At 38.7% G+C, this 27,122-nt stretch overlaps 1 protein-coding gene across 1 annotated transcript in view; it reads right to left on the bottom strand.

The window, feature by feature from the left end:
• Positions 1–14,409: 14,409 nt before the first annotated feature.
• The window catches only part of LOC129253219 (uncharacterized), a 28,371-nt gene continuing 15,658 nt past the window's right edge, over positions 14,410–27,122 (bottom strand). Inside the window, exons 6-10 of the mRNA XM_054891503.1 lie at positions 20,462–20,642; positions 20,175–20,408; positions 16,972–17,344; positions 16,777–16,908; positions 14,410–14,634 (exon numbers count right to left, since the gene is read on the bottom strand). Of these exons, the coding sequence (XP_054747478.1) occupies positions 14,410–14,634; positions 16,777–16,908; positions 16,972–17,344; positions 20,175–20,408; positions 20,462–20,642 (1,145 nt within the window). The remainder of the gene's footprint in view (positions 14,635–16,776; positions 16,909–16,971; positions 17,345–20,174; positions 20,409–20,461; positions 20,643–27,122) is intronic.

Here is a 27,122-nt window from a genome sequence, read left to right as displayed (position 1 = left end):
AAATAGTTATTGTTTCATTCCAGTTGGCTGAAAGTTCCGGATGCACAAATTTACTGACCACAGAATTTCTTAAAGCTCACTAGCACTCTAAAGCTCCTACAAATATCTTACATGCACACCCAGCCAGCGTTTAGAAGATAGCGTTTGCTTAGAAAATGTGAAACATTTCCAGTATTTAATTAATTGAGAAACTTATTTCATAGTTTAAATTTTATGTTCATAGCTTCCCTTGTTAGCCTCTGGTAGAAGCTACGTAAGAGTTACGTAAGTATTTGATTTATAATCATTTAAATCTAAGTTTGGACGATAAAAAATCGAAAGCCAAAAAGTTTGAGAATGATTTAGCCTCTTTTATAGCTTTAAATACGAGTAAAGGAGCATGAGCAGCACAAGTAAATAGTTTAACTCGCTCTAGAAAGAAAAGCTCATTATTCAGAAGGTTTTTTTTTCAGGAATATGACGAAAATGTGAGTCAGTTGCTCCATTTATAAAGTCAACCAAAGAAGAGAGTAAAAGCATAATTCTTCTACTATGAAATGACTCAATCATGGCAGGAATTTTGGAAGGAACTATGGCTGTACTCAGCCGGTGGGCTGCCAGTTCCGGTCGTAGAGAAATCTTTGATAAAACTGACTAGATGCTATTCACCAGAATATACAAACCTCCATCTTTTAGACTTCTTAGATTAAACAACCAGTTTCTTATGCTCTCGTCGTAAGCCATATATCTTGGAGTGATACAGCAGGTCTCTTCTGGTCAACTCCTGTAAGAAGGATATCAAACGTCTTGAATTGACACGGGTTCCGCGGCATAGGAACATAGAGGCAAATGAAGTTGCTGATGAGCTTGCTAGGTAAAGGTCCACACAAATGGTTTCAGTTGTCTCCATCAGACATCGGTATCCCCTTGACCATTATACATATATAGATATAGTGTATATTTATATATAAAGGGTGTTTTTTTATAGGTTAGGTTTTCAAGTTGGCACTACTTTTTTCGTAGATGGTCTTTTTGGCAGCTGTCACTTGATTTATGCTCAGTTTGGTTTGCCATTTCATAATGAATAGACTTACACCTGAACAACGTTTGCAAATCGTGCAAATTTATTACGAAAATAATGGTTCGGTTCGCGCGGTTCGAAAATAATTGTTTTAGTTCAGCGATGAAGTTCACTTTTGGTTGTGAACATAATCCACAAGCCATTGCTGAGACGCCGTTACATCCTCAAAAAGTCACTGTTTAGTGTGCTCTATGGGCAGAGGGAATCATTGGTCCATATTTCTTTAAAAATGAAGCCGGCCATAATGTTACAGTCAATGGAGAGCGCTATAGAGCCATGATTAATGACTTTTTCGTGCCTGAATTGGACGATGTTGATGTGGACGACCTTTGGTTCCAACAAGACGGCGCTACATGCCATACAGCCAACACAACAATCGATTTATTGAAGGAAACTTTTGGTGAGCGCATTATCTCGCGCCGTGGACCCGTGGCGTGGCCTCCTGACATACGGCCTCAATTGCTGCAAAAAGTGGTCGAAAATTGGGCCTCTCGGCTGGAATTTATTCGAGCCAGCCGCGGCGGCCACTTGCCCGAAATCATTTTTAAAACATAATGACAAACTCGTATCTTTATAATAAAGCTTAATTCTTGGCCATAACATTAAATTATATACGTTTTATTTCATCTTGAAAACCCAACCTCTAAAAAAAACACCCTTTATTATAGGCGCTTACACCTTTTTGGGGTGTTTGGCCGAGCTCCTCCTCCTTTTTGTGGTGTCTTGATGTTGTTCCACAAATCGATGAACCTACAGCTTGAAGCCGACTCCGAACGGCAAATAGTTTTTAGCTTTTAAGTTTAAGGAGCTTTTTTATGGCAGAAATACACTCGGAAGTTTGCTATTCCCTGTCGAAAGGCGACCGCTATTAGAGATAGAGTTCTATCTTATCGTGTCCTGTTTCAAAAACATGTTGGCCTCAGTTCGATAAAAGCGGGACGCTTAAAGTGCTGGCGATCCTGCGCCAATCCATTTCCGAACTCCCAGCGGTACTCACCGATCACTCGGTGATCAAAACTCTTTCGGAGAAGCTTGGATTTCCGTACAACCCCCACTGCACTGCTGAACATTGTCTTTGCAAATGTTCGGGTTTGACGGGCGGCTAGGCGTTTGTAGGCGCTCGACGTTTTTTATTGTATCTTTTGGGGATACCCTGGAGTAGCTCTGCAGCCTAGATCTCACTTCTCCCCTCCACTACATAAACAACACTGGATGGCTGAAGATGGGGGTTTTTTTTGCTTTAACTTTTCTAATTTTTCGCAGGTAGTGGTTCCGTGGTACTCTTGTCATCTAACCTACCAAACTAGCACCTAGCGTTATAAGAAGGATCTGAATCCTCAAACTTCAACGATCAAATAATACGGCAAACAGGATATGGTCTCCACATAAAGGCTGTGTGTTCCAACTCGGACCGAACGAGGGAGGTGTATAATGTCTTCAACGTATAAGGAATAGGGAACGCTTGAATAAAAGCTACTATACAAATTATAAAATTATTAATACGCAAACTTAATTACCCAATCGGAAGATTTACAAGTTTAGCAAATGGCGTCGAACGTCAATCATATTTGACACTTGTGAACCAGACAGCTGTAGTAAAAAATAGATATGCAATCAGTAAAAAAAATTTTTTTATTAAATAAAAAAGTTATTTAAAAACGAAATTTATAGATAATTTTGCGTGTAGAATAAGATTTGGCAATTATTAAGGGGATCCGGTGGTCTACAAATTTCAAAAAATCGATTTTTTGTTTTTCCGATATTTCGAAAGTATAGTATCGTAAGAATATACTGCGAAATTTCCATACGGAAATTCCCAATATTATAGCTTCTACAGCCCACTAACTAGGTAGAGAGTGGTCCTCGCGCTCCTGTACCTCAAACTTTAAAGCCATTTATCTCGAGACGACTTTTTTCGGCCTGGTGTTGTCAAAGAAAAAAAAAACTATTCAACCGAATCGTCCGAAATTTTAATATGTTGTTCACAACATCAATGGCTATCGGCCATAGTAGAATCATATTATTATTTCAATTATTTAGTTTTTGTTTTAATAAAAAATTGAGAAAAAAACAATTTTTAGAGTGTCAAATTCAAAACTGCGCCATTTTGTCAAATTTTCCTTTTTTTTATTCTAGTAGCGGGACATAGCTACAGTTAGACTGAGTAATAATTTTTTTGGCTTTTGTGTTTCAGATAAATAGATGAGCAAAAATTGACAACACCGTCCAGGTCCAATTTTTCGGAAAGATCAACTTCAGCGCCATTTTTAAAATAATTAAAATTATAAACAAATTTTTGTTTTTCATTTTTGTATGTAAAAGAAGTTAAATAAAAAGCCTACTAAATTTAAATATCGTTTTTTATTTAATTTACTGTAAAAAAAAATCTTGAAAATACTCTAAATGTTCGAGCTCTAGACCACCGGGACCCCTTAATTGGTAGTGATTTTGTTGAAGAGTAGTAAAGCATGAGTTACCAATACAATAAAAGGTGGAAATTAGGAACGAGATGTAGAAAAAGTCACATGGAAATCTTTATTGACATTCAAATGAAGAAGATTTTTGCAACACCATGCAGCCACGTTATTGAGATCCGACAACTTGGTAGCATCAAAGTACAGGGTTGCCCATATTCGACGGACCTATCTGGCAACCCTGTATCTTTTGACAGAGACGTCAGATCGCTTAATGACATACCGCATTGGAAGCGTCTGTCCAAGCAGATTTTCATCATGGAACAGTACACGACACGCGAGCGCTCCCAAATTGTTGAAATTTACATTCAACAAAAGAAGTCAATAGTGAAAACTCAACGTGCGTATAAAAAATTAAATAATGTGAAAAGTGCGCCTTCTAAGAACACCATTAAACGTTTGTACGAAAGGTTTTCGACTGGTGAGGCTCTTTCTAATCCAAAGAGGCCAAATCAAAACCGACCAAGGCGATCGGATGGGACTATTGCTCTTGTATGGGCCAGTGTTGAGACGTCGTTTAAAATCAAAGCTTTATATTAATAAGCCAAAGACCATAGAAGAGCTCAAGAACAACATCCGTGAGGAAATAGCCGCTATTCCAACCGAAATGTTAGCTAAAACTATGGAAAATGCTGCAAAACGGGCACAATACGCCGTACAGGCTCAAGGCGGCCATTTGAGAGATAACATATTCAAAAAGTAATGTCAACAAATCTACTTGATTATTATCGTGAATATAAAAAAATTGTTTTTTTCTTTGATTAAAAAAAAGCACATGGGCCCATCGAATATTGGCAACCCAGTACTTCGAGAAATTGTTGAAAATTTTTAAGTCATATGCTTACAAAAGAAATTTAGAGGAGGAGAATAACTCAGCGACATAATAATAAAAATGACAAAATAACAGGGGACCCAACATTCAGTTTAGAATATTTTTTATAAAGTGAGGCTTATTATCTAGCAAAAACCTTATAAATCTAAATTTCAAGCTTTGTATAAAAATGGCACACACAAATTTTTCATCTCAAATCCACAGCTTTATTAGGATTTTTAGAACAATGTTTGGCATGCAGTTTTATAATAGGTCTATGAATAAGTTCGTGCGGTTTTTTTTCGAAATTTGAATTTCGGATCATTAATTTATTAAATTTTAGTGCAAGTTTTAAGTTACTAAACAATTTTTTTGATTTACATAGCAAAGGTAAAAAATTTTTGTATATGGAAAAATTCGCAACATCATGAAGGGGAAAAAATTATAAAAAATCGATAGAATGTTGAGCCACTTAAAACTTGTACTTTATTATTATAAAATTTAGTGATTTATGAAACTGCGTACCCGAATATTGAAAGTATGACTAAAAGGTTTCAAATTTCGATGATAATTTATCGAAACTTCTGGAGCCTTGTAAAAAGACTGTAACTGGATTTATAATGGCATTTGTTGTAGACCGAACTGAAAAATAAATGTAATGAAAAAATAGATAAATAAGTAGTCAAAACGATGTTGAAGTGATATAGCTTTTTCGAGAGCTGCCTGCCAAATAGAACTCTAAATATTCCGCACCATTAATAATATTTCCGACGCCTCAGGAAGGGGTACACCTACAAATTATGACAGAAATGCCGAATTGATCAGTTGGAATTACATAAGTACATGTTGATGCAAATTAATCATCCAATTTGTTTTTAAATAACTTTTTTACTGCTCCATTAGCTGACTGTTTGTATACTGCAGCTATTTAGTCTCAAATATGATCGACGTGCGCCGCAAAAGCTTCAAATTTGCAAAAATTATAAATCTTCCAATTGCTTTCATTCATTTCCAAATGTTTTGAATGACTTTCGCCAAACTTAGTTTGAACATAATTCGCATCCACTTTAATACTTCCAAAGGAGCGATTTATTGCAAATACTAACTGCGATATAAGGACTATAGCGAGAAGAAACCGCCGATATTGCTTAGCTAATAAAGTAACAAATTTTATTATTTTTGCTTAACAGTTTTTTTTATTATTTTATGTAAATGGTTTAGGGAATTAAGTAAAAATAATTCTATTCATTTCCGCCGATTTTTTTTCATTTTATCCTTTTCATCAAGTGCTGCATACCCCGGTGTATGATCGTATCGTTTGCTTTAAACTACCTTCCTTTAACATTTGACCGGTTCTTCCTGACTTTGTTCTTTTTAATGAAGTGGAAAGTGGATTTGGCGCACTTCACAGTAGCTAAATAAATCCTTGTGATACTCAAGCCCTAAGCCAATAGAACCGGTTTATTTCTTGTAACTTCAAGATATTTATATTTCGTTTTGCTTTTTGCTGCATAATAGTCCTATTCAAGGGCTAGGACGCAAGTGCTAAGTCAGGTTAGTGTCGTTCGAAGCTTTCCCATAAACGCAACCAAGCAAAGATGAGAAGTACGCGAAGCGATTTCAGCTGGTATTTTTATGCACCAATTCGTAAAAGCCAAAATTATCCTACGCCGCGGTTGCAAAAGTGATTAAAAAAAGTACAATAGAATCAGTGGTATGAAGTGTACAAAAATGTTGATGAATTTTTCGAGCGCGGCTTGAAGCGAGTGTCGACAAAAAAGCAGGATAAACTGTTCGTTCAACTTTTTAAGCGGGACCCTTCTTTGCGACTACGCCAAGCACGCGCAATTCTTTCTAAAAAGGGAATAGATGTGAGTAACAACACTATCGAACGACGACTGAAGGACGCGAACATATCCTACCGTCCCACAAAACCAATGCTCTCAGAAAAACACATTGAGAAACAACAAAACAAGAAAATGGCGTCACAGTAATGGACTGGCCTTCCCTGTCCACAGACACCAACCCCATTGAAAATGTGCGTGTAATTATGAAAACGCATCTTGCCGCAAAGCCAGTTCACGATTTAAAGCAGCCTCGTGCGTCAAATCGCAAAATTTGGCCCTCTTTGTCGACGAACTACGCAAAAGCTGGTTCAAAGCATGTCGAGAAGATGCCAGACTATACTCGACAACGATGGAGACTACACGGCTTATTGAGTAATTGCCACTCGTAGTTTTGTACATAATTTCATGTCAAAAAAATTTTTAAGTATATATCTTTTATACTTCATAAATAATCGCGGTTCCTTTTTTCTGACACAGACTGTATAAATATTTAATTATGTTTTTTTAAGCACCACTTCTAGTTATCATTTGGAATCACATTTGACCTTCATATAATATATTTAAACTGCTATTGGAACTTACTGTAAGTTTTTCACAAAAAGTTGCAAGTAGCTTTTTTGTCTTACAATTTTATGATTAATAACATGTAAGAAAATATTTTGAAAGTTTAGTCTTACGTACAGAAATTCATATAATGCATTCACAAAATTCACTAGTTATATTTATACAGAAATGAACTCAGTAGGGAGACACCCAAAATTTGTTCAGAATTGTTTGTTGGGCATTTTCTAAATACTTTCGCATCCACTTGGTCTCTAATCAGCTGCATGCCTTTGGAGAAACTTGCACACTTGCAGTATGCCAGGAATTTGCACTATGCACATGTGGCACTTGCCAAATTTCTGTGTGTCATACACCGAGCACCATATGGCAACCAATGGCCAGGCTAAGGAGCTGCATGCTTGGCAATTAATGGCTGGTTTATTGGCAATTTTGTTGTTACTGAGTTCAAATCAAATCTAAATTGAAATTCTGCTCATTTACTTTATTATATGGGTGACTTTTTTCATGGCAATTTTTTTTGTTTTGAGAGTTCGAAAATGAGAAATTGAGAAGATTAGAAATATTCAAATATAGCTTCATTGTTATCTGTGTCAAACTAAATACAATTTTTTTTTATTTGTATTACGAAAATCTGCGCTCTGTGAAAAGTGTTTACAAGTGTTAATTTGCATTTAGAGACCCGAAATTTGTTCAGTGAGACCCATTTTTGGCTTAATGGCTACGTCAATAAGCAAAATTGCCATATTTGGGCTGAAGAGCAACCCGAAGCCATTCTAGAGCAGCCACTACATCCATTTGAAAACAAGCGTTTGGTGCGGCCTATGGGCTGGAGGAATCGTCGGCCCATATTTCTTCAAAGACTTCTATACCTGCCCATGCGGGAGAGTGTTTTGTTAGGCTTATTACATACTATCTAATCGGCAGCCTATTAAACTGTCGAATAAGGATAACCGAATGAGGGTCCAGTATAATTTCAAAAGAGACAAACCGAGGGACTCCACAAGAAGGAGTGCTCACTTCTCTTCATTGGGATCTTGTATTAAATCAGATTCTCATCAAACTTGAGGATAGCGAGCCGAAACTGACGCCATATGCTGACGACTTGGATGCTATCATTTCAAGTAGGTATCCTCAAACGATGACGGAAATACTCACAAGGACGCTCGAAGAAATCTACAATCTCTACAGTCTAGTGAATTCAACTGGTCGGACTGGAAGTAAGTCTAGAGAGGACGGACCAGGTTCTATTCACAAGAAAGTACAAGATTCCCAACTGGTCACCGGCTATACTTGGATGAGTTGAATTAACATTTAAAACATCCACTAAATACCTAGTTGATATTGTAGATAGTAATCTGCCATGCCCGTCCTAATGTATGGCGCAGAAGTGTGGACGATTACAACATCCGATGAAGCGATGCTTGGAGTGCTTGATAGAAAGATTTTGGGCAAGATTTTTAGACCTTTGCACGTTGTCAACGGCGAATATCGCAGGCGATGGAACGATGAGGTGTATGAGCTTTACGACGACATAGCGCAGCGAATAAAGATCCAGCGGCTACGTTGGCTGCGTCATGTCGTCCGAATGGATACAAACGCTCCGACTCTGAAAGTATTCGATCCGGTACCAGCTGATGGTAGCAGAGGAAGAGGAAGGCCTCCTTGACTTCACTTGGTGTGTCCAACTGGCGCCGGTTAGGACGAGAAAGAAACGACTGGCGCGCTTTGTTAAATTCGGCCAAAATCGCGTAAGCGGTTATCGTGCCAATTAAGAAGAAGAAGAACCTATCAATGAGATTTAATCTGGAAGAAAGAGCAAAGACAGCTTTTCATGCCTTATACGCATGCACGAAACTGCTCGGTAAGACTTAAGCCCCAAGCCTCCTCCATTATTCCTTGCGCACACATTGCGGTTATTAGACCAATATGCTCTATGGTTTGCTAATATGGTGAATGGCTTGCGATGAAGTGACCTACGCTAAAAGATTGGAAAGTGTGCAAGAGATTGCAGAAATATGTATAACAAAAATGAATCTCAACTGGAATCTAATCAAACTATATTAATAATAAGAAACTCAGCCAAAAGTTCTTAACTAAGGCTAAGGATGGCTGGACAATTCTCACAAAGACTGTTTGGTCATAGTAATATACTGGACATAAACGGAAGGTCAGACTACGTAATCTTACCTGCTAATCACTCGCAAAAAGATCTTCATTGATTGTCAAGCAGCTATTAAAGTAATGACTAACTCGGAATGCGTGCAGCACTGTAGATTCAAAAAGGACGAGCTTTGCGAGAATAGGTTGGTCCCAATTTACTGGGTGCCAGGGCACAAGGGAGTAGAGAGAAATGAGCGAGTTGACGAGCTCGCTAAGGCAGGCACCCGCTTGCCTAGGATGAGTACGTCCAACATATATCCCTCGCTCTCAGTTTGGAAGACAGAACTAGACGAGGGATTAACTCTGGAAGCACAGTCTACATGGGAAGCCTCGACCTCCCACACGATTGCCAAAATAATGCTACGAACTTGCAATACGAAAACAACCAATTTTATTTTATTTTTCCCAAGAAAGGAATGTAAAATATTGGATGGAGTACTGACTAGGATTGGTTCAGAACGAAGCGTGGAACTTATGCGAAGAAGAAAAAGGTACGTTAGAACACCACCTTTGCCATTGCCTTCTTCATTATAACTGCCTGGGATCGGTATACTTTTCATCTCAGGAGGATATTGCTGACAAAAGTTTCAACTGTTTATTAAAACTCATCATGACTCGTCACGAACTATGTTTAACGCTACTCCAACAACACTGGTAACACTACGAACCTTTGTGGTATATTTGAGATCTATTCAGATCAGTCAGACATACTTAATCTAACTTACATGTCCAAGGAACTGTTTAATTAGCGAACACGAGAGGTGACTTCACCAAGCAAAGATAATGGAGCTCCTTCAGTTAATTGATCTGCTTACAGCATAGGTAACTTTAGGCCAGTTCAGCAATAGTAGAGCCGATACTAATTACTTCAGTGCTGTTGGATTCTTTTGCCTTAGAAGCTTCTCTGGCTCAACTAGCCACAAGTCGAGCTACTAGTGATAGTTTTCGCCGAAAACATTTCGTTAGACATTCATGCGCTAAAACATAGTATTACGTAAAGTTTAGGCTTGATCGTTATTTGAGACTGCTGAATTAATTGCACGACTTAAAACAGCTTGATTGTCGCGCCATTAATACTTCCGTGAATCAAGCAGCAATTTCCGAAACGGTGACCAAATTGTCTACAAATAATTACTGTTCTCAATCATTTGGTGTTTCTTCTTTCATTTTTGTATTTGATTGCGAGCTATTCAGCTCGGCCGTCGTAGCTAAGTGGGCTGGTGCGTGATTACCGTTCAGAAGGGCGCAGGTTAGAGCCTCCGTTCATGAAAAACCAAATGATAGAAATGTTTTTTTTCTAATAGCGGTCGCCCCCCGGAAGGCAATGACAAACCTCTGAATGACATGAAGAATCTTCTCATATAAAACCATTTGCCATTCAGTGACGGCTTAAAACTGTAGGTCTCTCCATTTGCGGAAGAACATCAAGATGCACGCCATAAATAGAAGGAGCAGCTCGTCCAAGCCCCCAAAAAGGGTGTAAACGTTAGGTGTAAGATCAGAAATGCGTTCCTTTGCGATCTCTGATCATTGCAGAATACTCACTTATTTCAGATACTCGTAAAATCTGAAGCAAGTGCTTTCTGCCATCAAAATCTTTACTAAATACTCAACTCATATGCCAAAATATACTTTCCCAATGCGAGGTCATTGATTAACCCATGGAAACGTGCGTCTCATGCAAATGTGCAACAAAAACAATTCAAGCGATTAATTGCTGTAAGCTGCAACGCAACTCAAACAACATGTGACTTAATGTAACCGAGACTACTGGTGCCGCTGATTTCATTGTTGTCGAGTTGACGTGCTCTGCGGCTGTGTATGTGGCGTAACCAACCCAATACAGGTTTACAGAATGGCCACAATCACAGCACAACCGCCAACTGGCCAAAGGACCTTAGTGGCATGTTGTGCCTTGCGTACACGTATGTGGGATGTTGTTGTGCGAGTGGGTGTTTGGCAAATCTTTTAATCTGCCCCTCCGTTTTTCGCTTACATACTCTCTTGAATCGAAGTGTGCACGCATGTGTTGTTGTGTTTAGGCAGACTTGCAGGCAGATGTGGAGAAATTCATACAAGCTGGTTGGACATATTGTTCCCTTTTCCTTGTTGTTGCTTTTGTTTTTGTTGTTTACATTTACCATGGGTTGCTTTTACGTTCTCGCTGCTTATTGCGCCAACTTAGAAAATGTCTGGTAGTCTTGGTTGATTGAGTGGTTTACTGGCCTATTGCATGGCTGGGAAGTTAGTCAGTTAGTTAGTTGATTGTGAGCGGCTCCCCTCATGTTGCTAAGTTGGAAACCAATTGAATTGCTTCGATTAGCTTTCTCAGCACTCAGCAGCTTTTTGCAGTGCCCACTCAACTTCACTCTATTGAGCCTTTGATCATTGGCATAGATGAAACAAAATAACGACAACAGATGTTTTGTGTTCATTTTGGTTGTAATGTATCCAGGCGTGTGCCATTCCGTCCATGTCATAGCGCTTAGAGCATACAAGTATGAGCTGTATGATCGTTTGCGTATTGGATTAAAGTTGAAATTCACATTTGGAGGTGGTGAGACACAAATTTTCAGTTGGACTTTTATGGCAGTACTGTCGTGATTGGTCGTTATGTTCGTCTAATGTTAGCAATTTGGCTGGATTAAGTTTGGAAAAGTGTTATCGATTTTCAGTGGGTCCGTGCATATTGGTTTGTATGTATTTCTATAAGAGAAAGTGGAGAAAAAGATTAAGATACGGTAAAGTGGATAGGTGGAGTGAAGCTACTAAACAGAGATAACGGCGTCTTACAAACCATATTCGTTTGTGCTACAGCGATTATCACGTAGCCATAAAAATAATTGCAACATTTGCTCAAAAAGTATGCGGGATTTCTTATTTAAATGGACCGCGCTGGGGATATCGTTAAAAGCACAATTCTCCTAGATTCATACAATGTGAATAAAATATTGTGCAGTTTTTTTAAGCAAGAGTGACAAAAACTTGCATACATTACCTTAATCTGTAAATGATCAATTCAACAAAGAGACGCAACAAAAACCTAAAAAAAGTTTTTGAGTCATAGTTTTTAATTTTTTTACATTTAATATTTTTTACGCTTTCGTTAAGACTTACATATGTCTCTTGTTAAAAGACTTCATGCGAAAATGAGTTCTGAATTAAAATTTTTGTCAGCGCACTCGCACCTTAGGAAGCACGTAACTGTTGGCAGAGGCCTTCGTGTACTTGGGAACCATCACCAGCAACGATAAAAGCGTCTCAAGGCTGACGCTATTACAGATAATATCTTTTGCCACGAGGTACTACTTTGGACTAAGTAGGCAATTAAGTAGCAAAGTCCTCTCTCGACGAAGAAAAATAACATTTTATAAGTCCCTCATCAAGTCTGTCCTAACGTATGGCGCAGAAGCTTGGAAGATAATAATAACCGATGAGGCGTCCCTTGAAGTGTTTGAGAGAAAAATTCTGCGGAAGATTTTTGGACCTTTTTGCACGTTAGCACGATTATCGCAGGCGATGGAGGGACGTGCTGTATAAGCTTTACGGCGACATAGCCATACAGTAGTGCAGCGAATTAAGATTCAGAGGCTCGGCTTGCTAGGACAGGCCGTACGAATGTTCACAAATGCGACGGCTACTGAAATTATTCGGCAAGATGTCCGAAGATGGTAGTGTGAAGAAGAGAAAGACCCCACTGAGATGGTAGGGCGCAGTGGAGAAGGACTTGGCTTCACTGGACATTTCCATTTGGTGGCGGTTGGCATGTGAAAGAAACGACTGGTGCGCTTTGTTAAATGATGTTATTTTTTACATATACTTGTTAAGAACCATATTTTGAATCAAAACCTGAAAGAACCTAAGTCTTGACATGATTTATTTTAAAATAACATTCAGGCGCGTCCTTTGAAAGACCCTTTACATTTAGGTTTTTTAATTTGTATCTATAAAAAAAATTTAATTCACGATTACCTTTTGTACACAAAATTCTTGTAAAAAAGGAGCTTTACAGGAGAGATTTCATATCAAAAAGTAAATAAAAAATGGTTCAGTGTACTATGGTTACATGCATTGAGCGAATAAGAACAAGAAAATTACCAAATCGGTTTCATAATCGAATAAGGGGGCGTCCATAAATTACGTGAGATGTTTAAACTCGGACATAAGTGCTTAGGCGATTTGGCTTTTCGATGTAAGATAGTCACTTTGGACGATTGCTTATAACTTCGCCTTTAACTAAATACAATTTTTTTTCCTAACACATGGTTTTGCCAAAAATTCTGATTTTGGAATTTTTAAATTAACCTCAGCTGAATGATCGATCTAATTCGAGTTAACTTCATTTGAAATTTTGCCTTTTAAAACAGTTGATAGTTTGATGAAGTTTGTTAAATATTTTAATCTAGCTTCTTGAATGGAGTCCATTTCATCAATATATACGACGAGACCTTCTGGCATTGAGCTTTCTAGAGCCGTTAAGCACAAGCAGATATTTCCATTGGAAAATCTGATTTATTTTACCATAAACACACTCACATCGTTTTGATGTGTGAGTCATATTAGTTTTATTTATAGTGGCTTTAAAAATTCGTCTCGGAAAAAAATTTTCAAAAACCAAACCCATTTTATTAAATCATATGAGAACAGTAGTCCAATAAGTAAAGTAAACTTTGCCAAATAAGTTCCTTCGTGGAATATTGACCCAGAACAATTGAGAATCACTGTTCTTAGCCTACTGCATAACAGAAGCTATGCGTACAAGTCGGTAGGAAGGGAAGATTTTCTAGAACTCACACTACTTCACATTCCCATCGCATTCGGAGGGAGGAGGACTATCTTACGAACAACTATCTTACGAACAACCAACACTGAATATATTAGGCCAGAACAACCAGGGTAAAATAGGAACACATGGGAATTACTGGGAACCAAATGGCAGAAAAATTAGCCACGAGGAGGCGAAATCTCGATTTATGGACCCAGACTCATTTTATGGCTTAGGAAAGGAAAGTTCCCCTCTCTTATTCAGGAAGTAGAAGAAGATCAGACTGGTGCTCCGTAGATTGCTATCAAAATCGATGAATTATAGCTTTAATCTAAACTGATTTAAATATTGTATGGAATTAAACGTAAATAATTTCAAAATAATCACATAAATTCTAACAGGGCATTGTAGATTACATTAAGATCTTCCTAAGTTGGGAATATACTCTTGCGGAGTGAGGAAGATGAAAAACTGGCTAATCTGAGCTGGCATCGTGTCCAGCACTGTGGCATTAGTAGGACAAATACCTAGGTAGACATACTATATTTTGCCGGAGGAGGAAGTTAGGCTCAGAAAAATACGCTCAATCCATGAATAGTGCCACAATTGATCGTTCAGGTTGCAGTGCTAAATCGCCTCACTATAATAAATAAAATAAATGTAATTTTAGTGTAATGCTACTTTATTTAATAATTTTATTTATTTATATTATTAGCATTACATAGCATCTATCTCTTTCTATAAATATCCAGCAATTTCAATTTATTCAAATGGTATACAATCAGCTCCAATATGAAAACTTTGGTTGCAATCAAGCAACCAAACAGCAGAACAAAAACGGCCCCTGAAATATTTTCTAAAGTTAACTTTTGTGGTGGTAATTTTTTTATGTTCCCAGATGCTAAATCCAGTAAAATTTCCTGTGACTGGCGGTCCAAGTACTTTGCCACAATCTGAAATTTAATATAAGAAGTTCAAATTTCATGAAATATATTTTGATCAAAACACTGTGGGACAAGTAAAGGGTGATGAAATGATGTTAGCATGAAAATATTATATTACAATATATTTCCTAAGATGATGGAAAAAGGGAAGATGGAAGTCAGCTTTGAGAATGTTTTTGTTTTTAAACAAATAATGGGGAAAAATATATCATACATAGGAGATCAGTAAGTTTGTGAAATGAAAAACGAGGAGTGTACAATTAAATATGGAAATATTTTTTATATTGATTATATTGAGCTTATCTTTATTTCTAAACGATCCAGTATATAAAATGATGTAAAACAAAAAATTATACTTTTTCTCTAAAATTCCCCTTTGAGACTAATATACATATATATATTGGCGCGTACTCCCTTTTTTTTTGGTGTTTGGCCGAGCTCCTCCTCGTAGTTGTGGCGTGCGTATTGATATTCTTCGTCAAATGAAGGGACCTACAGTTTCAAGCCGACTCCGAGCGGCAGATACTCTTTTTAAGAGGAGCTTTTTCATGCCAAAAATACACTCGGAGGTTTCCCATTGCCTGCCGAGGGGCGACCGCTATTAGAAAAAACTTTTTTCTTCAGTTTGGTCTTTCACCGATATTCGAACCTACGTTTTCTCTTTGAAATCCGAATAATAGTCACACACCAACCTATTCGGCTACGGTGGCCGCCTTTGACCCACTTCTCAAAAAACAAATTAATACTAAGAAAAAGAAGCAAAAAATTGAGCAAGGCCTTTAAAATAGGTCCAAATAATCGCTGTTTTTTAATATTCACTAAACCTTTTTCTCGGAGCTATTTTTATTTTTATTTTTGGTAATTAAATCCTTCAAACTCTTCTCGTGCAAATGCAGAATATCCCAAGCCAATTTTAAACTTCTTGTTTCTCTAATGACCCCTTTCGGCAACATTTGGAGACAAAGCATAGCAAACATGTTTACGGATAGCTCGAAGTTGGACGAATGGGTTGGTGGGGGAGTATTCTGCGAAAAACTATCCATCAGGCTCAAATTTAGACTACCGGACCACTGTCGTGTTTTTCATGCGGAGGTAGCCGCAATTAAAGAAGCAGTGGATTGGTTGCTTGCCTGTGCAATTACTACTCCGACAGCCAAGTGGCAATTAGGACTTTGAGCTCGTTGTTTGGGCGTCCAAAATTAGTCGGATAATGCTTAATTTCTCTCTCAACTGCATTCGAATACTTCGTTATTAGGCTCATGTGGGTCCCCGGTCACAGTGACATAGCGAGAAACTGCTGGGCTGATGAGCTGGTCAGACAGGGGACTCTCGAGACAGTTTAAATGCAAAATGAGAGTATTGGGATTCCCTTGAGAACCATGGCCTGCTCCTGGAAACATGAGCCGCGCGTCAACTTAGTGAGCGCTAGGTTAGTGCAAAAACGTGCAAAGTCACGAGACCCTTCGGGGGCACTCGAGACCCTTCCGGCCTCCTTCGGGACCACTCGAGGTAACTTCTGAGATTAACAAAGCAGCAGCTCTCAAATTTGGTGGGTGTCCTTACCGAACATTGCCAGTTAGGTGCCCATGCGGTGAGACTTGGGTTCGTTTCACGCCTCTCCTCAAGTCCTGTTTAAAGGCCGAGGTGGAATCATCTCAGCACTTCCCCTCAGCTGTTCTTCAGATATCTGGGCTCTCATTTCTTTACTACACCTGCGGATATAGCAGGTTTAAACATTACGCACCTGGTGAAGTTCATCAGCAGCTTGCAGTGATAAACGTAGTATAATTAGTGCCGTTTGGTCATCATCTTCCTTCTTCAACCCTATCGATTTTTGTTTGGTTTCGGAGTGGTTGTTTTTTTAGCCAATTGTTTCCCAAATGCGCCCTAGTATAAATTTCCTTGTTTAATGAAGAAGTTCTTCAGGGCAGGAACCTTGAGTTTCTTTATTGTTGGTCTTTTCTCTCTGAATAAACTAAATTTGATTGAAGGTTGGTATATTATTTTCGCCATATAGTGCAGGTATAGTGGGCAAGTGATGCTAAATTAACTTAACTATTTTTGTTATTTGCGTATTGAGTAATAAAATATTGCAGTATATTAATATTAAGTTTCACCCAAAGTATGTAGATCTTTTTTTCCTTTTCTTACCTCTCGTTCCCAGTGCACAAATAGACCCGTCTCTATGCAGGCGCGTATATGTTTGTCGAAAAGTGGCATAAGCGGCCAACCTCTTATGGAGACTACGCGTGTCCAGTCGAAAAATAGATCGTCCTTTATCACCTGAAAGTATTATGCCAAAAAATATTAGTGATCTTCACGTGTAGCAAAAACTAAGGAATTTACTATTTTCGTTTCCATTGCAGGTGGAGTTATATAATCACCAAAGGCGAACGAACCGCTCATTAGACGCTCGATACCCAAACCATAGTCCGATCGAAAGCTTGCATTGTAGAGAAAACCATAGCCTTGAACCTCGAATTTCTTCACCATTATTTGTTCTATTACGATATCTGAACCTTCTATTGATTGCACCCATACAATGGATGGTGCGCTCCAAGTCCAATCGGTTGTGGACCATTTCCGCAAAGTGTCCACAGCTTCGGTGAAAAGTGGTATAGTTAGTATAGATTTTAATTGGCCACTGTAGGTGTTCTCCAATGTGATGGTAGCACAGAGAATCGTTGCAAGAAATAAACGAGCGGCAAATGTGCGTAAACTGTTTGAGGGGAGAATTAAAGTATTAGATGTTATTTGTAGGGACTAAAATTAGAGACTAGTAGACTGGGTGAGGGAGCAGCTAGGCTGAAGTTACGAAATTGCTAACCAAATTTTAAAATTGTACAGATAAAAAAAGAAAAATCAGCACACGCTGTCGATTTTTGGAATAAACTATCGTACTAGCGCTATTCTACCCCCATTAGGGTGGACACTTAGTCACACATTTAGACACGTACTTGTACGAATATAACAATCCATGACATCTGTAAGTAAAAAGAAGGAAGCATTGTTTCCCACGCAATATCCTTTAAGTAGCTATCAATTTGAACTTGAATAGTTTCCAATCAATACATACTGATACCGACCCAGTAAGACAACCTGTCCAAGAGCAGTCCATAGACAACTCACGGAGCGCGTATATTCCCTTCGTCAGAGGAAACCACCTTCAAGGGGCTCTACCTAGCAAACTTATCGGACATGCAATTTTGTGAAACGTCGTTTTGACCTAGTACCTAGATGAATTTGATAGCCAAGATGAATTGTATGCTCGAAAGAAAACGAGATCGGTGGATTATTCTCTTCGCAACTTCTACCTTTACCAAAAGCAGTAGACGTTTGTTCCTATCAGTCCTAGTTTCTCGAAATGATAACAAAAACTACATATAATGTTCCGTATAGTATCGAGCGATAGTTCGTAAGGTCTCTCCATCAATGCTTAAGAGAATATTTGTTACCCTTCTGGAGGGAGTGTTGGAGTCTCCTTCCCGTGTCATATGAATTTCCTGTTCTTCCAGTATTGGTAAATTTATTCATATGAGCTTTGTTGAGCCCACGAAAGGGTTACGGTCCATATAATTCTGAGGTAGAGCCTAATTTCACCAGACAGTCATTGCTATGATAACCTTCACGTCCTGGTACCCAGTTCAACAGACGATTTTTGTTCCCAGAGTATTCAGGACAGTGAAGCATTCTTTAAAAATTCTGAATATTATTATGTGAGACTGCAGTGCAAAAAAGCTGCTTGGCCGTATGACAAAATGCAGATGCACTTCGAAGTTGTGCCTCTTCGAAGTCGTTCTCTACCACAACCATGATATAGAAGGTTTTCCGCTTGAAAGACTGTGGGATAACCGCACATGGGTATCGATCTTTTAGAGTTTGGCCTGAAGAGAGCCGCACCACCCCTTCCTTCCATCCTCAAACTTCGGCCCATCTATGTACCAGATTTCCGAGTTAGGTTCAATGTATGGATTACCTCTCCCAGAGTTCCCGATCAAGACTGTTCATCTTGAAATTCGTAGATATCTTTAACAAAGGAGTTAATGTACAATTGCTCTACAGGATTTTTTATGATTTTCTTTGCAATTTCCTTGTCTCCTCTGAAATTTTCGATCCTTTTATGAGTAATATTATTAAGTCAAGTGATCTTAAGGTAGCTTTCTCCTCTTGTATGATTGAGAATAAGCTATAACTAAAGTAAACTAAAGTAAAATATGAATATTTAACGCATCTGCAAAATCCAAACTCTTATATGGCAGTGAAACGTGGCTGGTGCCGAGAAGCATAACCAACAAATTACAAAGCTTTATCAACAAATGCCCTCGGATTATATGTACATTTTTTTGGCCTTACACTATTCCAAATGCGGACTTGCTAGAACCAATATAATTCTGCGAGCCGCAGAACTTAATCGCTCGGACAGAATTTCTAATAAAAGCGCACAATTGTTGGCGTATGCCGATGATATTGACATCCTAGGCCTTAACAACTGCTCTCTTAGTTCTGCCTTCTCCAAACTGGATAAAGAGGCAAAGCGAATGGCTCTGTTGGTGAACGAGGACAAAACGAAGTACCTTCTGTCATCAAAAAACAGTTGCACAGGCGCACTCGCGTATCGGCACATACGTCACTGTTGACAGTCACAATTTCGTGGTTGTAAAATACTTCGTTTATTTAGGAACCAGCATTAACACCGACAGCCTGGAAATCCAACGTAGAATCTCTCTTGCCAACAAGTGCTACTTTGGCTAAGTGGTAGTCCTCTCTGAGTAGTAAAGTTCTCTCTCGACGAACAAAACCAACACTCTACAAGGCTCTCATCATGCCCGCCCTAATGTATGACGCATTAGCGTGGACGATGACAACATCTGATGAAGCGTCGCTTGGAGTGTTTGAGAGAAAGATTCTGCGTAAGATTTTTGGACTTTTGCACGTTGGCAACGGCGAATATCGCAGGCGATGGAACGATGAGCTGTATGAGCTTTACAACGACATAGACATAGCGCAGCGAATAAAGATCCAGCGGCTGCGCTGGTAGGGTCATGTCATCCGATTGGATACAAACGCTCCGACTCTGAAAGTACTCGATGCGGTACCAGCTGGTGGTAGCAGAGGAAGAGTAAGACCTCCTCTGCGTTGGAAAGATCAGGTGGCGAAGGACTTTACTTCACTTGATGTGTTCAACTGACTCCGGTTAGCACGAGAATGAAACGACTGGCGCGCTTTGTTAAACTCGGCGAGAATCGGTTAGAAAAACTGATCCTTGCACTCCCTATGGTCATGCTATTTTTTAATATCCACCATATTCCCACATACATCACCAACTTTCAACTTTTTTGAGAATCCCGACCACACACAAAACATGAATCAATTCCTGTGAATAAATTAAAGGCCTCCTTCAAAAATGTATATCAGATCGCTGGCAAAGAGCTATAGATGCGAATGTAGTTTGCACGATCCCCATTAAAAAATCTTCAATATATGTACGACCAACTTAGATCCGGAAGATTTCCATTAATTAATTAATTAAAAAAAAACAACTAGCCCACCTTGTCGGTCCAGACGGCTGTTGTATGAATACTGCAAACATATCTAATACCGCCTGCCCTAATCTAGTCATATGATGAAATTTCCGTGTTTGGTGCCAACGCCAATTCTCTAATCCGAAGGCAGTAAATTGGATAAAGTACATCACTATGGCACAAAGCACCATAGTCATGATTAGAAAAAGCCAAAGTTCGCCGCTAAATGGCATTATGTTTGCACGCCAAGCCGGGAATTGTCTGAAAAATATAAGAGACGTTAATTTGTCCATTAAAAATTATGTATTACTTACGCCGGTGCTGGTCCCAATATAGTGGCCGCTGAGCGTGCGATGGTGAAGGACGTTTCAGTGATGTTATTATACCAGTTGTAAACGCAGCCGACAGCTACTTCGACGTTTTGTGTATAAACACCACCCATCATACCCTCCGAGCTCTCGTTCTCATATATGTAGCCCCAGTTATCAACGCCATCTGGAGAAGACATGTAAGAAAGCAGTTTTAAAAAATATTACGAACCGAACGTTCTGATCGCCTAAATAATGTCACAATAGCAAATGTGGACGATGTAGTCCACGGTGGGGATTGGATGATGGGTTAGTGAAGCTGTACGAATTTGGAAAGTCTACACTTTCACGAGTGAAGGATGTTATCAATGAGGCCTTTTTTGAGGTTCTCGAGAAAACGTTAAAAAAAAATTGAAACACGTTTAATGAAGGTTATTGAGTTAAGAGTAGACTATTTCCAAAAGTTTAAGAATTTTTTGACTACTGAGTTGTTCTTTCCATCTCAAGGACTTGTTGATTAGTCTTCGTTAAACTGGCTGAGTGAGTGGGGAAATTAGTGTTGGAAAGTCTGGCGGTTTATTGATTATAGCTTTGCTACGTTGATTTCTGAGATACATCCTTGACACAAGAAGAAATAACTATTTATATATAACTTTATTTATAGTCCTATCAGTAAGGATAGTAAGGATCAAAGGGCCGAACTACATTTACGATATTAGCCGTCATCTTTTTCCGAAAGGGTCAATCATCAACCCACGAGACTTTTATAGAAGGAAACAAAAAAAAGAGTAATTTTTCTATATACAAAATTTGATGCAATGTAGATTTACCGAAAGTCAAATTGGGGTTTCATGACTGAAGCCGTTTTTTACCTCACAATCTTCTACAAATTATGCAACTTCTCTCTCTCTCTTCATCCCTTTCCATTCACTATGTATTACACACTATGAGAGCTAGACGGTATTATCTTGAATCTGGGGGAAATATTTATTAGTGAGAAAGCTGATATTGTCACACTGTAAAGCTGGCAATGGGGATGGAAGTAAGTATTCACAAAGATCAATTAAGGCAAGATATATGTAGGTTTTGTATGTTGTAGAGGCTACCTGCCTCTATAGTCAAGGAAGAAGTATATATGTGGCTAGAGAACGACCGAAATTCGACTTCGACTTCAGCCTTAAAAACCAATTGTTTGGTCTGTCTCTGCTGATGACCAAAAGTTTCACTTTGATGCTACGTTTTTGATTTCATTTCATTTCATTTTATTTAAGTCTATGATTACAATACCCTTACAGACTAGATAAATCTTAAACCTTAGATGCTAGAACAAAAGAGACCTTTTACGAATAGTGGGACGTAATTCTCGAATGGAAAAGAGATCGTGGCAGAGCAAAACCTATGTTACGTAGTCTGTATATAATATTTAATTCAGTAAGAGCCCTCCTATATAGTCAACGTTAAAGTAAAGGGTTTTCCTATAAGAGGTGTTATTCCCGTAAAAGATCAATGGTTTCGTTGCTTGTGTAGCACACAGCGCCGTCTTGTTGAAAATAAAAGTTGCGCAATCCATTCATCGTAACTGTTGCTCCAGCTTCATTTTCGAAGCCGGACCATAAACCGCACCAAAGAGTCACACGTTGAGGATAGACAGACTTTTCAACAATAACTCTTGGATTTTCTGAGCCCCAGATCCGACAATTTTGCTTCTTGACGAAGCTCCCGACGTAGAAATGGGCCTCATCACTCAAGATGATTTTTCGATGGAATTCCGAATCATTTTCATACATTTCAACGACCCAATCAGCAAAGACAGGACGTTGTTGATGATCGGCCGGCTTGAGTTCTTGTGTTAACTGGACTTTATAAGCCTTAAGACCCAAATCGTTATGCAAAATACGGGCCAATGACGTTTATGGAATGGCCAATTCCAAAGAACGTAGAGGAATGGACAAACCTGGGTTTTCTTCAACACTTTCGGCCACAACAGCAATATTTTCGATTTTCGGCTGTTCTTGAGCGACGTGCACGGGTTTTCTTCTTCACACCACTAACTTATCCCAACAGCTCGCGTTTTTTCACCAATTTCTGTATTGCGGTCCGACAAGGTGCTTCACGATGACCCAAAAATGTTCGAGTTTTACGAACCGTCTCTGCCAAATTTTCACCATTTTTATAGTGAATTTTAATAATTTCAATGCATTGTTTAAGCGTGTATTGTTCCGCGTAGCTTCTACTTGTCAAATATCAAAAAATGACAGCTCAAAAGTGACATCTACCGAAATAGCGGGCTATTCAAAAAACACCTGTAATTGGAAAACCCTTTAGTTTGATTTGACTCTTTTGAGAGTGAATGTACGGTGAAAGAGTAAACATTTTTGAAGCGAATCTATTCAAGAACCTCGGCACAATCAACAGAATCACAAATAACATCAAAAACATACATCAATACTAAAGGGTACGTCTATTGGCAAGGAACCTTGGATTTATTAGAAAGTACCGAGCACTGTGGGGTGGTAATGGATCAGAGAAATTAGGAAGGTAACAATGACAGAAATCGGGAGCCGAAATTTCAGGTTGAGTGAGAGAAAGTGCAATCGAGTGCCGCTAATTGTCTTTTTTTATATTTTGTTGCTTTTGTACCTTAAAAGCCGACCAGGTTGTGATGCCATCTGTAAAGTTGTTTGTTAAAAATTTTTAAATCCAAATTTTCGTTAATCGTGCTTAACTGGCAGCCTGATTGCTTTTCCCATATACCCAGTAGCATTGTCGTCCTACCTTAACTTTATTTATTTATTGAATTAAATTTTTAATAAATTATTATATAAAATTAGGTTATAGCTCTAGCTACCAGTGCTATTGGTCGTTCAATTATCAACTGCGAATAGTAGTTCCTGCAATTTCTATGTAATTGAATTTGAAAATTATTAAAAAAGTAACATAATTATATGTTTGTGGGTATTACCTATACAAAGTTGTAAGCTAAGGTAAGTGAAATTAAATATAATCGACAGAAGTCTATTCTGCTGCCAGTCGACATTCGCAAAAGGGGTGTTAATTAAGTGGATGTGGTATGCTTCGCGTTAAGTTTAGTGCTACAGTTAATATATAATATTTCGATCACCATGCGACTCTATTCATAAAATTATGTCTTTGAAGGAAGTGATCGCCTTTAATGCTGCCTACGAACGAAGCACTTGAAGACTCGCTGAAACTACATAGCTGACAGGCGACTGCTGTTAAAAGAAATGCCTGGATATATGATATTCATTCATGTTCGCGGTGGACACTATTTGTGCCCCATAGGCAGGGCACAAACATACTAAAGGTGAGCACACCCACAAAGATTCAAATTAAAACAAAAAATTAAAGACAAACGAAATTTTTGCTTTAATGATGATATACAAGGTGGCGCAAAAGTAAACTTGCGATGTTTTTTGGCTGTAATTTAAAAAAAAAATGAAAAACTTTGATTCTTCTTGTGGATTATTTTTATTTGGTCTTTTAATTTGAGCCCTTTTTATGGCATTTTCCATCACTTTGGCCAAAACTTCCGGCGATAGGTCCTCGCATTCTTGACGGATATTGTCTTTAAGAGCTGCAAGAGTCTGAGGCTTGTTGACATAAACCCGCGACTTCAAAAAGCCCCACAAAATGAAGTCTGGAGCGGTCAAATCAGGCGATCTTGCTGGCCAGTGCAAATCGCCAAAACGGGAGATTAGGCGCCCGGGAAATGCATCCTTCAGCATATCGGTTGTGGCACGTGCAGTGTGTGCCGTGGCACCGTCCTGTTGGAACCACATGTTTTCCAATTCCAATTCATCAAGTTGCGGCAAAAAGAACTCGTTGACCATTGCTCTGTAGCGCTCACCATTCACAGTAACCGTTTGGCCCGCGACGTCTTCGAAGAAAAAAGGTCCGATGACTCCTCCAGCGAAAACAGCACACCATACAGTGACTTTGAGCGGGTGTAATGGCTCTTCGTGGGTTACACGCGGATTTTCAGTACCCCAGAAGCGTACATTTTGCTTATTTACGTACCCGCTAAGATGGAAATGGGCCTCATCACTCATGATTATTTTTGATGAAAAATCATCTTCCTCTTGGTGGTGATTAAGGATGGCTTGAGCGTATGTTAGACGCGATTGGCGGTCAGCAACTAACTGCTGATGCACCGTCTGGACTTTGTACGGAAACATCTTCAAATCTTGTACCAAAATTCGCTGTAAAGACCGTCGACTGATACCTATTTGCGTGGCACGTCGTCTGGTCGATGTCGACGGCGCTTCCATGACATCCTCGGCTACAGCAGAAATATTCTCTGCAGAACGGCTACTCCGGGGTCTGTCCCGCCTGGCAGCATCTCGTGTTGTGCCAGTCTCTTCGAGGCGAGCGGCTAAACGTCGCAGTGTTTCACCAGTAGGCGTTGGACGGCGAAATTCACGTTGCGCCAAAGTCACCGACCGATTATTGGTCAAATAAATAGTCAGCAATATTCCGCGTTCTGGAGCAGTGTAGTGTAACATTATTTATTAATGTGTATTTCGCATGTGTTTACTACACAAATGTCAAAACAGAACTGACATTAGGGGCCAATCGGAAAATTTATAGCATTCTGCAGCTTCATTGTTAGACAAATGGAAGCAAGGCCAGTTAATGTAATAATTATAATCATGTTAGTAGTCTCGATCTCGATTTCGCCCTTCCTAGATATCTATTTTTATAAAGGGTAGTTAAATTTCGTCGATAAGCAAGCAACAATTCAAGAGCTAAAGAATGAGATAATTTGGCACATTAACGGCATGGAACCTCAATTATGCCTCAGCGTCATTGAAAATTTGGACCATCGGATGGAGGTGTGCCGCCATTTGGCCAATATTTTATTTTATACGTAATTGAGCTATACCAATATTATCATAATAAAGAGAAATGACAATAATTTCCTAAAAAAATTGTATTTTATTTAAAATCAACACCGGCCTTAAAAACTTAACCATCCCTTATAAATAATATTATATAAATTATTTCAAGTCTTATTTTTCAATAACATATAATATTTGAGTCCTTTTGTACTTCTACTCTCTAAGGTCTTTTGTAACCATAGACAGCAAAATGAAATGAAATTAATCTATATACGAGTATATATACAAAAAATTAAATTTACTTTTAAGTTTTTCCTTATTCTTTTATTCCTTTTTATTGGGCGGTAACGGCGTAATAAATGCGCAATCTAAGATGCCACCTGCTGTTAGTATCGCAAAGTCTCTCCTACCTCAGTCCGAGCTTCACCTGCACGTGCTACCTCCCGAAAAACTCAGCAACCTGAGATCGGGTAAACAACCCCGGTGGAAGTATGTCCAGAGCTAACGAAGCGGGACGAATTCTTTTCCTTCCCTAAACAGGCTAAACAGGAAGTTGGGCGTGAGGGTAACTACCTACTCCGCAAAAAAACCTAATTTGGGACCTTAGGGCAGTCACGGTGAAACCCAGATTGTCACGTCAACAATGATGCTGATTACTCGCTATAAAACTACGTAGCCAAAATTTTTCTAAAAATTCTGATTACGCATGCAGAGTGCAGCGTCGATTTTGAAGGAAATGATAGTGAAAGTTTTTGAATAGCGAAGGGAGTACGCCAAAGCTGTGTTTTGTACCCTCTGTTTTCCATATAAGTTCTGAATGGAGTCTTAAGGAAAACTGATGGCGAAGTCTCGGATGGAATTCAAGCGAATCCCTTCCAAAAGTTGAGTGGCCTGAACTATGCAGAGATATTTGTTGGGCTTAAAAGTGGGCTTAACAATGAATATGGCAAAAACAAAACTTATGCTCATGGAGACCCCGCTGACAGAATCTTTAACCATTCGATAGAGTTTTTTTTTTTTTAATATTCATTTTTATTGTAACTAGTTAACAAAAATAAACTAACGAACAATTTTCTTCGGTTTTTGTATAATACAATTAATATGATGGTGCTTTGCACAAAACTTGCAAAGGAGTTGATTACTTCACGAGGTGGTGCGGCTTTTCGCGTTTCAGCTTTACAAACCCATTTTTGTTGGTCAGTGAGGGCTGAGGCTTCGCTGTTGACATGATGAGATAGCCTATTTATATGAGATAGGGCATTTTTTTTAATTACGACGGCAACTGGTTCTATGCCGAGATCGCGTTCAAGATCGCTGATGCGTACATACCATGGCGCGTTAGTAGCGCATCGGAAAATTTTATTCTGGAACCTTTGAATTTGAAGTATGTTGCTGGAACTTGAGCAACCCCATAGTTGTATCCCATACGTCCAAATTGGTTTTAGTATTTGCTTGTACTTTATTGTACATGGATAAAGCAGATGTTTTACCCATAAGCCAATACATGTTTCTGAATTTAATATCGAATTCTTCTCTTTTCTTCTTTACGTGAGAACTCCATCTCAGTTTAGTGTCAATAGTCATACCCAGGTATTTAGCCGTGTTATGATATGGGATTTGCACTCCATTTATATATAGTGGGAGATATCTGATTTTGGATGGATTTGGTTTCATTTAGTTTTATTCGCCAAGTAACTGTCCACTCATATATTCTGTTTAAATGTTTTTGAAGATTTGCAGTTGACTCAATTTGTGTATTTCCAACTGACAAGATAGCGGTGTCGTCTGCAAACGTTGCTATGACGCAG

This window comes from Anastrepha obliqua, chromosome 1 (genome assembly GCF_027943255.1).
Source record: "Anastrepha obliqua isolate idAnaObli1 chromosome 1, idAnaObli1_1.0, whole genome shotgun sequence".
In the NCBI taxonomy this organism is placed as follows: domain Eukaryota; kingdom Metazoa; phylum Arthropoda; class Insecta; order Diptera; family Tephritidae; genus Anastrepha; species Anastrepha obliqua.
Note: the sequence above shows the minus strand (reverse complement) of the source record. Positions and strands in the feature narration are given on the sequence as shown.